This window comes from Pan paniscus, chromosome 19 (assembly GCF_029289425.2).
Source record: "Pan paniscus chromosome 19, NHGRI_mPanPan1-v2.0_pri, whole genome shotgun sequence".
NCBI lineage: Eukaryota > Metazoa > Chordata > Mammalia > Primates > Hominidae > Pan > Pan paniscus.
This window is the reverse complement of record NC_073268.2, coordinates 73,150,712-73,165,127: the sequence shown is the minus strand read 5'-3', so window position 1 is coordinate 73,165,127 and position 14,416 is coordinate 73,150,712. Positions and strand designations below refer to the sequence as shown.

Below are 14,416 nucleotides of genomic sequence, written 5' to 3'. Positions count from 1 at the left end.
GCCATAATCACAAATCACAAGTGTACCTTCAGAAGAGTTTTGATGAATGCATATGCCCGTGTAACCACCCCCTGCAATCAAGATATATTTCCCTCATGTCCCTTTCCTGCTTATTTCCCTCCTTTGCCCCTAGGCAGCCTCTCTTCTGATTTCTAACTCAATAGTTTGGTTTTGCCTGGGGAAATCACGTTTTGTTAGGTTAGAACAATGGTTCTCAATCAGGGATGGTTTTGTTCCCCAGGGAGACATTTCTGGTTGTCACACTGGAGTGGTGCTACTAGCATCTCCTGAGTAGAGGCCAAGGATGCTGCTGATAATATCCTACAATGCACAGGACAGCCTCCCACAAAAAGAACTATATGACCCACAATGTCAATAGTGCTGAGAAACCCTGTGTCAGAGTGAACGCCACCAGGATGATTGTTTCAGATGTCTGGGGCCACACCCTGGGTGTCTGCAACATAAACAACTCTTATTTATGCTCGCAACACGGATGCTCAATTACAAAACTGCACACCTCTGAGTTGCAAGACCAGACGATAACCCTGTCTTGCCATCAATATGCGTAGCAGACGGGAATTTTACCCCAAACGCTTATGTCAGCATCAGGGAAGTAGAGGGGGAAGGATGACAAAACAGATTTGCCTTTGTACTGAGCCGCACAGACCTGGATTTGAATCCTGGCTAGGCCACTCATCCTATGTGGCAGATAGCACATTTCATGACCTCTCTGAGTCTTCAGAATGCCTCCAATTGTAAAATTTGATCCTTTTGTTGTGATAATTAAATTAAGAAAACTCAGTTCAGCCCTTAGTGGTCCATGGTAGGCACTCTGTCTCTATATTTCTTGGATGTAGCAAACACTTTCTCTAAGGGCCCAGAACATTCTGCTGCTTAGCTCTTTGATCTGGACAACACAGCCCAAAGTCCCAGGAAAGGATGGGCAAAAGGGGAGTGAAAAAATGCCTGAAAATGCCATACTTACCAACAGGGGAGATCCAGGAATCACCCAAGGCAACCCCCGCAAAGTTGCACTTGATGGTCCCTCGCCGAATGGCCTGAAAGAGGAAACAAGAAACGTCCTCAGGCCAGGTGCAGTGGCTCACGCAGTAATCCCAACACTTTGGGAAGCTTAGGCAGGAGGATCGCTTGAGCCTAGGAATACAAGACCAGCCTAGGCAATGTAGTGAGACCCCCATCTCTACAAAAAGTTAAAAAATCAGTGGGACATGGTGATATGTGCCTTATAGTCCCAGATACCCAGGATGCTGAGGTCAGAGGATCACTTGACCCCAGGAGGTCGAGGCTAGCCTGGGCAGCATGGCAAAACCCCATCTCTACAAAAAAATACAAAAATTAGCCAGGCACGGTAGTGCTCGTCTGTAGTCCCAGTTACTCGGGAGGCTGAGGCAGGAGGATCACTGCCTGGGCTGAGCCCAGGAGGCAGAGGCTGGAGTGAGCCATGATCATGCTACTGTACTCCAGCCTCTAGCCTGGGCAACACAGCAAGATCCTGTCTCAAAAAAAAAAAAAGTCTGAATATTTGAGATGAAAATTTACAGAAATAGAAAGTTGAGAACTACTGATTGAAGAAAGCAGGCTGAAACCAGTATGTATAATATGATCTCATTCAGCTAAACAATTCTATATAAATGTGCACAAAAATATTTAGAAAGCTATATACCCAGATGCTAACTATAGTGATCTCCATCAGGTGGGAAGGTGAAGTTTTCATTTTTAATTTATGCTTGTTATAGTTTCCAATATTCTATAATGTACATATGCTGTTTCTATAAGTTTTTTTAATTAATAAATCTTAAAAAAAACCCTTATTTAAGCTCACTGATATTCAAACATAGGAGATGGAAGGAAATGTGAAAGTCTTTTACTTTGCTTCATTTGTGCCCTCACACTCACCAACTGACTGCAGTTAAGTGTGTCATGTATCCCTCTAACCCTTTTGTTTGCCATCACAGCATACAAATCTATCTCCACATATGGAAGTGTTTTTGACTTACAAACAAGGTTATCTCATATCGTTCCACAACTAAATACCCAAAGGACAACTTTCCACACCCAGTATATATAGCTGTCTGTATTCTTTCTTTTTTCTTTCTTGTAGAGACAGGGGTCTCACTATGTTGTCCAGGCTGGTCTCTAACTCCTGATCTTAAGCAATCCTCCTACCTCAGCCTCCCAAAGTGCTAAGATCCATTCTTTTTTTTCTTGAGAAAGAGTCTCGCTCTGTCACCCAGACTAGAGGCGCAATCTCAGCTCACTGCAACCTCTGCTCCCTGGGTTCAAGCAGTTCTCCTGCCTCAGCCTCCCTAGTAGCTGGGATTACAGGCGTGCACTACCATGCCCAGCTAATTTTTGTATTTTTAGTAGAGATGGGGTTTCACCATGTTGGCTAGGCTGCTCTCCAACTCCTAACCTCAAGCGATCCGCCGGTCTCGGCCTCCCAAAGTGCTGGGATTACAGGCGTGAGCCACCGCGCCCGCCTGGATCCATTCTTTATGCTGGCTGCAAAGGGTCTCATCTTGGAAAGATATACCTACTTTATTTAAGCAATCCTCTACTGACGGCCAACCAGCTGTTTTCAGTTTATAAACATTATAAACAATGGCATAATAAACATTCTCTGACATATACATATGTATAAGTATTCCCATAGGACAAAATTATTGGGTGAAATGACACATATCTTTAAAAAATTGACATTGTCAAATTGTCCTTTTAAATTTAAATTAATTTGTATTCCCATCAAAAGTGCACGACAGCACTTATTTCCCTGACTTCTTACCAAAACTGGGTGTTATCAGTCTTTTAAATATTTACAAATCTCATGGACTTGGCTTACTAATAAAAGCTGAAGATTTTTCTTATGTCTAAAGGCTGTTTATATTTCTTCTATAAATTGCTTGTCCACATTTTTCTACTAGGACATTGGTTTTGGTTTTTGTTTTCGTTTTTTTCCTGAGACACAGTCTTGTTCTGTCACCCAGGCTGGAGTGCAGTGCCATGATCACAGCTCACTGCAGCTTCAACTCCTTGAGCTCAAGCAATCCTCCCACCTCTTCCTCCCAGGTAGCTGGGATTACAGCCAGGAGCCACTGTGCCCAGCTTATCATTTTTTTTTTTTTTTGTAGAAACAGGGTGTCGCTATGTTGCCCAGGCTGGTCTGGAACTCCTGGTCACAAGCAGTCCTCCTGCCTGGGCTTCCCAAAGTGCTGGGATTATAGGCGTGGGCCACTGCATTCTGTCCTAATTTTTATTTTTATGTTTAGATTTTAATCCATCCAGAATTAATATTTTATACAAGGCAAGAATATAAGTTTTCTATTTTCCAAAGTGATAGGTATATTTGTCTCCAGTATTTTTATTTTTTTGTTTAGATTTTAATCCATCCAGAATTAATATTTTATACAAGGCAAGAATACAAGTTTTCTATTTTCCAAAGTGATAGGTATTTGTCTCCATAACATTTATTGACATTATATCCATGCCCCAATGATTTGAAATGTTATCTTATATTTATATATGATCATATATATTTATATAAAATACAAATATATGATACACATACATATATGTGTGTGTGTGTTTCTGGATTCTGTATCCTGTTGCAATTAGCCTATTTGTCTATTGCTATGTTAGTACCACATTCTTTTACTCACTCATGCTTTATATCTTGTTCCAGATCTAGCAGGGCAATCTTCACTCTTCTTTTAAAAACTTTTTATGGTTATTACTACAGATTTAATCGTACTCTGCATGTACATGGCCCTATTCAAAGTATATTTAATAGCACGTGAGTATATAAAAGTAACATAATTGATTTTCTGTCCAAAACCATAACAACAAAGTTATTTTCCATTACCTTATAAAGCTCTAGACCAATGCCAGCTGCCATTTTTCCTCCATAGGACTCTGAGAAAATGTAGAATGGAACTGTCTAGCAAGAAAAGGAATTTACACAGAATTAACTACCTTGATTGCTTTTTGAGTCACACAAATTAATTTCAAATTTCTATTGCACGTAATGGCCAGAAAAAACAAATCTGCTTTGTCTTCCTCCCCCACCACTCCATATCTGATTATTACGTCTGATTAGAATGCTCACTCCAAGGTCATTCTTTCAAGTTAAATATCAACTTTAGAGATGACAGAAACAAAAGTCCACAACCCAATCTTGGGAATTAAAAAGTTTTCTCTGAAATCAGCTAGGCATTAAACTCTGGAGGCAGTTCAGGTTTATGCTGATGGATGTAGAGTTGCTATTGCCAGCCCTTTACTTAGCTGTTCCTGAGTCTTTGCTTACCTGGAATTCTTTGTGGCAATTGAAGAAGGTCTTCAGGAGAACCATCATGTCTGAAGCCACCATAGCCAGGTCCTTGGCATAGGCACCACTACTATTCACATAACTGAACCCAGTGCCCACGGGATTATCCACAAATAGGAGACTGGCAGCCTGGAGCTATGTACCACAGAGGAAAACGAAATGTTGCAATCAGACATTTGGTCACCAATCATCTTTGGATCATTTTCTACTAGCTCAGCAAAACCCACACATGTGAGGATACCAGCGTGGTGATGATATCCCTGTTGCTAAAAGAGATTTTTAAAAATAAGGGACAGGAACATAGGAAAAAAAACAAAAACAAAGAAAGGCCAACCGCCCCCGCCCCCCCCCCCCCCGCCCGCCGCAAAAAAAAAAAAGGGGAGAGGCAGGAAGGAAAGATTAACACACACGGGGATCAAATAATCTGGGCTGTTGCTTTTCATACAATACAAATGTACTAAATGTAATAAACTAGCGCAGAAAGAAGCATGCAGAGACAGTCTATGCACTAACTCGAAGAAGCCAGAGGACACTCAAAGTCTGGACACACATCAGTTTTCTTGGAAATGCATCAAATTTCCACATTGTCCTGGCTTCTCTGTACACTGCAAGAGCAGAATTTATTCTAACACCTTTTCCAAAGAGGTTAAAAGTTATAAAATTTACATATAAAAGATCCTGAATAATGACACAGTCCAGCCATGTCCCTTGCTGATGAGGAAATTAAAGCCCAGAAAGAGCCCAGAATGTGCCTAAGGTCACAAGATCGGACAGGCAGTAGCAGCATCAGGACTGCGACCATGGTCCTCACTCATATGGCCCTTTTAGTTCTAGGAGGCTTGGGGACAATGCGAGTGGGGAGTGGAGGTAGGGGATGACTCTACAACCACTCCTGGAAGTGAGACTTCTGTTGGAACCAAGCACAGGAAAGGCCCAGGCCAAGAGGACAGCATGTACAAAGACCCTGAGGCAAGAGTAGGAAGCACTTAAGAAAGACCAGAGGCCGGGCACGGTGGCTCGCGCCTGTAATCCCAGCACTTTGGGAGGCTGAGGTGGGAGGATCACGAGGTCAGGAGATCGAGACCATCCTGGCTAACACGGTGACATCCCATCTCTACTAAAAATACAAAAAATTAGCCAGGCGCAGTGGCGGGCGCCTGTAGTCCCAGCTACTCAGGAGGCTGAGGCAAGAGAATGGTGTGAACCCGGGAGGTGGAGCTTGCAGTGAGCCGAGATAGCGCCACTGCACTCTGGCCTGGGCGAAAGAGCGAGACTCTGTCTCAAAAACAAAAAAAAACAGAAAAAAAAAACAAAGGAAGACCAGAAAGCGGCCGGGCACAGTGGCTCACACCTGTAATCCCAGCACTTTGGGAAGCTGAGGCAGGTGGATCACGAGGTCAAGAGTTTAAGACCAGCCTGACCAGCATGGTAAAACCCCATCTCTCCCCAAAATACAAAAATTAGCCGGGTGTGGTGGCACATGCCTATAATCCCAGCTACTCAGGAGGCTGAGGCAGGAGAATCGCTTGAACCCAGGAGGCCGAGGTTGCAGTGAGCTGAGATCGTGCCACTGCACTCTAGCCTTGGTGATGGAGGGAGATTCCATTTCAAAAAAAAAAAAAAAAAAGACCAGAAAGCTTAGCTTCTAATGCGAGAGGGAGGCTGGAGGAGGAGCACTGAGGAAAGTGGAGAACATTCATAGCAATAGGTGCAGCCGGGAGAGCCGGAGCACAGAGAAAGGAACAGCCACAAGCCCTGAGTGGGGCCCACGCTGTGCAGCAGCCCCAGGGTGGGTGTGCAGTTCTGCCCATGGGCAGCCTGGGCGTCAGGGCTAAGCAGGTGGACAGTGGGAGTGACCCAAGGCTGGGTTTGGCAAGGCTGTAAAGGGAGAAGGATATGGGAGTTGACCACAGAGGGGTGAGGGAAGGAAGAGACGATAAGAATGAGGGGGAGGTGTGAGAAGGGCAGCAAGAGAGACATTGAAAGGGGAAGTCAAGATACAAGTAGGAGGAGAGGAGAGAGAGAAAAGGACTGGGGGCTGTGGCTGGAGGGTGCAACCATGGTGTCTGAGACCGCGGAGATGGCCAGCGTGCATAACACAGGGTCCCAGGTGTCTGCTGTAGTAAGTTTTTGAAGGTAGCTGGAGAGAGGGGTTGTTTTGGAGAAGGCGAGGCAGACTGGTGCAAGATAAGCTGTCCTGAGAAATGGGAGAGAAGCTAGGCCAGAGAGGAAGCCTGCGGACAAGTGCCTATGGCCTCAGTAGTCACAGGAAAAGGAAAAGGACAGCGAGGGATTGCTACATTTGTGGCCCCTCCCAGAGTTGGGCAGGGCCTCTGAGAGGCCACGGGGCAAGGTTTAGCTCAGGACTGTCCTCACTGTACCCAGGTGGTTTTCCGTGGTTTGAGATCACTGTCAAGGGGCCCAATTTCCTCAAAGTTTCCAAATCCAGTGCTGGAACCGCCTGGACCGCCCTGTGGAAGAGAGAAGAAACAAACAAAAATTTTAGTCAGATCTTAGTCTTTACAATGAATGACCACATTTGCTACAGATGGTTTATGAGTTAGTGATGGCTGGGTCAATTTGCACAAAAGACACAATTTCTCCAGTGAATCAGGGACTTCCACATTAGCAAAGCTCCCCTAGTAACTGCTGAGGTTTTTCTCTGAAAGGAGCAGAGCTGAGCTAAGAGGTCCTCAATGGAATGTTCCTGACTCCTGATTTTTTCTTTTCTTTTCTTTTCTTTTCTTTTCAGACAGAGTCTAACTTTGTCACCCAGGTTGGAGTGCAGTGGTGCAATCTCGGCTCACCACAGCTTCTACCTCTGGGGTTCAAGTGATCCTCCCGCCTCAGCCCTCTCAAGTAGTTGGAACTATAGGCGCACACCACCATGCCCAGCCCGGCTAATTTTTGTATTTTTTATAGAGGTGAGGTTTCACCATGTTGCCCAGGCTGGTCTCGAACTCCTGGGCTCAAGCAATCCTCCCGCCTCAGCCTCCCAAAGTGCTGGGATTACAGGTGTGAGCCATCACACCCAGCTGCCTCCTGATTTTCTGAGCTGGAGCCTTGGCCTGCCGTAGGCCTTGCTGACCTGAAGGAGCTCTAACAGGACTAGACACTGGGCCTTCTGACTCTTCTTCCATCACCCTCTCCCCAGGAGATGGGAGACTCTTCAGAGTCCCTGTGGATTGATAAGGGACCCAGACTTAGAAGCAGTTTGATCAAGCAGATTCTGTGGATATAATGCAGCAGTTTCTAAAGTCCCAGGGCAGGGAGAGTTTGATACTGTGAGCATCCATGGGAGAGGGAAAGGCAGGATTCTGAACCACAGCTCGGTGTTGGGGGCAGTTCTATGGGCTCTGAGGGCTTCAGAGAAAAAAGAAACTAAGAGGCAAATAGGACAGGTTGGGTGGGCTTTCTAATTGAGACAAGAGGAGGCCCTTTGGGAGGTGGTCAGGGGAAAAGATGGTCAGTGCTTTTTCTGGACAAATCCAGGGGCCAATTGAGGTGGGGAGTCTATGAGGAGGGCCCTGTCAGCTGAGGCGAGGGAAAGGGCAGAGGACCTAGAATAAAAGGATATGGCCTCTCTGTGCACTAGCAGGATGGGTAGGAAAGGGAGATATGAAAAGATGAAATGGGGACCAGGCGCGGTGGCTCACGCCTGTAATCCCAGCACTTTGGGAAGCCAAGGCAGGCAGATCACTTGAAGTCAGGAGTTCGAGAGGAGTTCAAGTCCTCCCTGGCCAACATGGTGAAACCTTGCGTCTACTAAGAACAGGAAATTAGCCGGGTGTGGTGGCGCGCGCCTGTAGTCCCAGCTACTCACGAGAATCACTTGAACCCAAAAAGTGGAGGTTGCAGTGAGCCGAGACTGCGCCACTGCACTCCAGCCTGGGTGACAGAGCGAGACCTCATCTCAAAAAAGAAAAAGAAAAAAAAGATGAAAGGGAATACCTTGGGCAAAACAAAAGCCAGGGCAATTTGTGTAGGGAAATCTAAAGAAAAAAAAAAGACAAGATAGAGTCAGGGCTAAAGGGTAACTAGCAACAGCAAGAGGGCCCCAAAAGGGAAAGACTTTACAACACTAATGTTTTGAACCTGGACCAACCTAACTCTGATAAAATTGGAAGGCTATACATCCCCCTGATCATATGCCCTTTGTATCTTAAGATTTCCTAAGCAGTAAAAAGTTCACAAACCAGATGAAGATGTTAACCGCAGTCCTATTAAAAATAACAGAAGTAAGGGTGCAACTCAAACGTCCCCCAAATAGGGGAACAGGTTAGGCAACCATACCACATCTACTGCATGGAATGCTACACTGCCACTTAGAATCATGAACTATGAAAAATGATGTGGCAACATTGAAAAATATTTATAATGCAATATGCAATAAATTAAAGCCAGGGATCTACCCTCCAATGAAAGCTGGGTTCCTTTTTCCTAATGGACTTATTAGGATGTGGTAGGATCAAAGCAAAAGGAGAAAAGCTGGAAATCCTAGGGGTTGGGTCTTTGTGGGAGAAATCTCAGTTCTCCTCTGCTTCTGGTAAGCCAGGGAGACAGCAGAAGATGACCTCTCCCTCTCCTCTCTCCTCATTCCCCTCTCCTCAAAAGGCAATGAGATGCTGGCTGGAGGAAGCCTCTGTTCTACATGAATATATCCTATTGTAAAACCTCTTTTTTGTCTAGAACTTTGGGATAGGGTGCTAGCATGGCCCAGGGCTATCCAGAAACTCTGAGACACAGTCAGTGTGTCAGTGGACCAAGTGAAACGCTTCGAAGACTTGAAAGTGTCCCTAACATACTTTGCTAACCCACTCAGAAGACATGACTTCGATTCTCAAAGATTCCCCCGAGAGAAGTCAGCACCATGTCCTCAGTAGGCTGCTAAAATAGATCTCCTTTTCATCTAAATTAGTTATTTCTTCTGTAAGCATAATCTTTCTTCTTCTCTCTTGGGTCTCTGGGTAAGTGAAGAGCAATTTATTCTCTTCAGTTGATAAACTTCAAAGGAGAAGCCTCAGCCTCAGCACTTGTGCTTTTGTCTGCTTTGTCTCCCCTTTGTAAGCTTTCATTTGGGGGTAAAAAAAAAAAAAGAAAAGTTCTGCTGATGAACAAAAAGTTTGAAAACCACCAAAATCTCCCAGATTAGACAGCCAAGGCCCAGAGGAGGAAGTATCTTGCCATGGCTCTAAGTGGCAGGTAGGCACTGAAAACCCGAGGCCCCTGACGGCAGGCCTGAGCTTGTCCACGGCCTGGCTCTCCCCGCCAATTGTGCCGCACCTTTGTCTCCAGCCACCGGAGGTGAACAGGGCTCCCCAGGCTGACATACAAGGGTTCTTTTTCTGCATTATTATCATATCCGCACCTGGGGCTGAGCCTCAGCTCTAGCCCTCAGAGGTGGCACAAGTGATAATTCCAAAAGAGAAAGGCCCCTCCCTGAAAACTGCTCATTTTCACTCTATCTCACCAGAAAGTCTGCATTGACCATCCTGGGAGGCAAAACCCAGGTGGTGGGAGGCTGCTTATAAATACCAGCGTTGTTGGAAGACGTCCCAGTAGCATCCTATGGAGGTGAGCACCAGGGTCCCTATTTACTGATGAGGGGCCCAGGGTTCCACCTGGGCCATGCCTACATTTTCCAGAGGCAAGACCATGTTCCTTAATTCCTCCCTGGTGGGTGGTCTTCCGGGTGGGGGTGGGCCATCTCTGGACAGATATTTCAGAAATGCCAGACAAGAGCCTCTGCCTGTCCCTACAAATCTTTCAACCAGCTCCCTGCCTTCCATCCTACAATCAGAGCTCAAGGTTAAAATGCAAACACACTCAGGGAAAGGGGGAAGGCGCAACAGTCACACGAAGGTGCAGAAGGCTTGTAGCAGTCCCTTCAAAAGATCAGCTTTTCTGGGGGTAAGAAGTTAGGGTTCAGGAAAGGATTGTATGGAGAGGAAGGGAGGGTCAGGCTACCTCAGGTCTTTGCTTTGGAACCTTCCATAACACTTTCTTTTCTTTTTTCTTTTTTTTTTGAGATAGGGTCTTGCTCTGTCACCCAGGCTGGAGCGCAGTGGCACGATCTCAGCTCACTGCTACCTCCGCCTCCCGGGTCCAAGCAATTCTCATGCCTCAACCATCTGAGTAGCTGGGATTATAGGTATGTGCTACCATGCCTGGATAATTTTTGTATTAAATATTTTTAGTAGAGACAGCATTTCACTATGTCGGCCAGCCTGGTCTCGAACTCCTGGCCTCATATGATCCACCCACCTCGGCCTCCCAAAGTTCTGGGATTACAGGCATGAGCCACTGTGCCCGGCCTCAAAACACTTTCTATCACTATGTATTCAAATGTATCATCAGGAGTTTTCAGTGAGCCTTCTTGTGACCATCTGGAAATATAAAGAGACTCTGGCAAAAGGCTAGAACCCCCTCGCCCTCTGATTTAGCCTCCTTGGCTATACCATTGCCTCAGCCTACCTCAGAAGCACGCCGAACCCCCAGGTCACACTGCTGGACCAAATCGGCCCTTCACTGCTGAGACATCAGCCCAAAAAGCAAGCAAAGAGCCACACAGAGGAGACTTGGCTTTGACCTCAGGCCAGGCTGGGAAGCTACTTTACCTGAAGCCACATGACCAGGGGCAGTTCTGAGAAGTTCTTGCAGGAGTTGGTGGCATAACAGAGCCACCAGAACATGTAGGCATCCTTGCGGACCGTCACATAATCCCATACTTCCTTGCCCTCCTCTGTGGGCCAGTCAATGACAGCTCCTGAAACAGAAGTTCAATTTCACTCTCCAGAAGAGTGCCTAATGTACAGGTAAATTCCAAGCCTGGTAGAGACAGCCATGCTAGGCTAGAGATGATTTGTTTTATAGTTTGGTAATTTATCCACCCCAATACATTGCAGGAATAAGGAAAAAACCTCGGCTATGAAAAAAGAAACCAAACTTAACAGCGGCATAGGAGGCCAGGGGCTTTCACTTTTTCCTCTACACTTTTCTGAAATGTTTGGATTTTTAACAATAAATATGAAACACTTTTTTTTTTTTTTTTTTTTTTTTGATACGAAGTCTCGCTCTTGTTGCCCAGGCTGGAATGCAATGGCGCAATCTCGGCTCACCGCAACCTCCGCCTTCCGGGTTCAAGCGATTCTCCTGACTCAGTCTTCCAAGTAGCTGGGATTACAGGCATGCACCACCACGCCTGGCTAATTTTGTATTTTTAGTAGAGATGGGGTTTCTCCACGTTGGTCAGGCTGGTCTCGCACTCCTGACCTCAGGCGATCTGCCCGCCTAGGCCTACCAAAGTGCTGGGATTACAGGAAATACTTTTATAATTCTGTAAAAACAAGAGAGATTTACATTTTGAGTAAAAAAGTAAAAATCTCAGAATGCAATATACTGGTTTTTATATCGTATTTAATATATGAGTAAGACACCAGGCTTGGTGGCTCACTCCTGTAATCCCAACACTTTGGAAGGCCAAGACAGGCTGATAGCTTGTGCATAGGAGTTCGAAACCAGTCTAAGCAACATAGCAACACCCCATCTCTACAAAAAATGCAGAAATTAGCTGGGCATTGTGGCATACGCCTGTGGTCCCAGCTACTCAGGAGACAGAGGTAGGAGAATCGCTTGAGCCCAGTAGGTTGAGGCTGCAGTGAGCTGTGATCACACCAGTGCACTCCAGCCTAGGTGACAGAGGGAGACCCTATCTCAAAAAAACAAAAAACCAACCAACCAAACAAACAAAAAACATGAGTGAAGAGACATCACAAATTAGCGGGGCTGAGAATATTCAATATACAGTAATGGAGCAACAATTACCTTTTTTGGAGAAAAAAAGAGAAATTTAGGTCCTCTCAACACTATAAACGAAATAAGTTCCATGGGGATCAAGCAATTAAATTTTAAACTTTAAACATTAAAAAAATACAAAAATATAGTTAAATATACTTCTAATGTCTGGATGAGGAAAGAATCTAAGCAAACCCCAGAGACTGTACAAAAGAAACAATGATGGAGGTGAGAACAGAAACTTGTTATATTTCTATACAACAAAATTTCTGTAAATCAAAAATAAAAAGGCAAACAGCAAAGAAAGAGCTACAACAAATATGAAAAAGGGCAATTTTCCTAACTCATGTAGATGATTTTTTTAAACTGAACGATATATATCTGTGTATGTGTGTTTAATATACGTATCCTATAATCCCCTAACTCCAATTTTCCTTACTTAACTTTTCTAGCATCCACAAAATATGTTTTAGAAAAGAGTAGGCTAAATACATTTTCTTTGTCACTTTTTGCTAACGTAACAATTTCCAAGTTATAGCATCTTTTTTTTTTTCCTCCAAAACCACTCTGGGAAAAAAAAAAGTAGAGGGGCTGATGTTAAAAGATGATGGGAGGGATCCCCTCGGTGACTGGAGTTTTCTGCCTTCTATTTCCTCCCTTCTCAAATTTCAAGCCCCATTGGTCAGTAAAAGAACACTGGTCCCAACAGCTAAAGAGACAGGAGTAGAGAGGAAGACAATGAGACAAAGTCTTGTAAATAAGAAAGAGCCAGGGTGGTGGCCTGTGTCTGCAGTCCCGGCTACTTGGGATGCTGAAGCAGGAAGATCACTTGAGTCAGGCAGTTCCAGACCAGCCTGGGCAACATAGTGAGACCCTGACTCAAAACAAAACAACAATGAAGATTAAGAAAACCAGAAAGTGTCCTGAGGAGCAAAACAGATGACTAAAACATTACAGACTTAGCTATAAGGTTCTATATACAAGTAACACACGATTATATTGTCCTTGACAATAACAGATAAGGCTGCGCTCCCTTGAGAATGACAGATAAGGCGCAGGTCCCTTTTGACCTAATCCCAGGCACTTCTCCCTTGCCTGGCAGTGACTACTGGTAAAATTGGCAGAGCTACTTATTTTACAAAATCTCCCAGACACTCGCCTAAGGGCCAGATGATCCCCATTTTAGAAAAGGAAAACAAAACTGTTCAACAACTTGCCTAAGGCCACAAGGCAAGCTTGTGGCCAGTTCCAATTCTCAGTGCTTGCTTCAGACTAGGAGAGGTTTTGCTGAAAATCAATTTGCAAGTCATCCTATTAAACACAAATCTGTTTTTTGCCAAAAAAGATCGCTGTGGGGGAAGATGTTATCTTGTTTGTTTTGATCAAGAAAAGAAAGGGCCTTATCTCAATGAAATGTCCCATTCGTGGTAGGATGTAAGGGTACTTTTGACCGCAGATTTCGGCTTAAAATAAAACGACCTTATAGCCTCATTTAGCAGCCAATCATGGCCTTTGAATCGGGGAAATCTCATTGACCAGCAGTTTCCCCAAATCATACATTTCTGCACACAGCTTCTATCTAGGCGTAGGAGAGAACGGAAGCACTCAGACCACCCAGAGCCAGAAAAGGACAAAAAAAGCACTTTGAATTTTTTAAGGAAAAAAAAAAAAAAGAGTGAGATTCAAAAGCAATATAATTACACAAGGTAAGAACCGGGGAAAAGAGACATGTTTTCAAAAGCACAAACCCAGTAACAAACTCTCACGCCTGGAGAAAAAAGAGGCATGGCAGCTGGTGCGCCTCTTGCTTGAACCTACCTGCGTTCAGGCCCAGCAGCAGCGGCAGCAGCAGCAACCACCGCGGGACGGGAGAGCGCCGCAGTGCCAGCTCCATGACAAGTACTGCACGGCAGCATCAGCAACAGGCTGGACCCGGCGCCCCATCACGTGACGGAGGCGGACGGGGCGGGTCGGGGGCGGGGCCTGAATGGGCATGGGGCGGGGCCTGGGCGGACCCGGCAGCTTGCTGAGACCCGCACGCCCTCTGCCCGGCAAGCCCACCAGGACCCCTGCAAATGCGCAGGGGCCGTTCTGTCCGCCTGGCCAGGTTCTCTGTCATTTTAGGGAGAGTATTTCGGAAAGGAGACATTTGATGCAGATGTTGGATTTAGGTTGTGTGACCGGATCGAAATACTAAAGGGAATAACCACCGCCCTTTCTACCCCTCCCATCTCTTCCTTCCCTCAGCAAAAGAACCGACGTTTTCCAACACTGCTACAT

General features: G+C 45.4%; 1 protein-coding gene across 2 annotated transcripts in view; it reads right to left on the bottom strand.

The window, feature by feature from the left end:
* Positions 1-14,116, bottom strand: part of SCPEP1 (serine carboxypeptidase 1) — a 28,759-nt gene extending 14,643 nt beyond the window's left edge. The window contains exons 1-6 of one of the 2 annotated variants that reach the window (XM_003817403.6): positions 13,955-14,116; positions 10,960-11,108; positions 6,724-6,813; positions 4,322-4,477; positions 3,881-3,955; positions 986-1,058 (exon numbers count right to left, since the gene is read on the bottom strand). In XM_003817403.6, coding sequence (XP_003817451.3) covers positions 986-1,058; positions 3,881-3,955; positions 4,322-4,477; positions 6,724-6,813; positions 10,960-11,108; positions 13,955-14,030 — 619 coding nt within the window. In that variant the 5' untranslated portion in view covers positions 14,031-14,116. The remainder of the gene's footprint in view (positions 1-985; positions 1,059-3,880; positions 3,956-4,321; positions 4,478-6,723; positions 6,814-10,959; positions 11,109-13,954) is intronic. The other variant, XM_063598779.1, reaches the window with a different exon arrangement.
* Between the last annotated feature and the right edge of the window lie 300 nt (positions 14,117-14,416).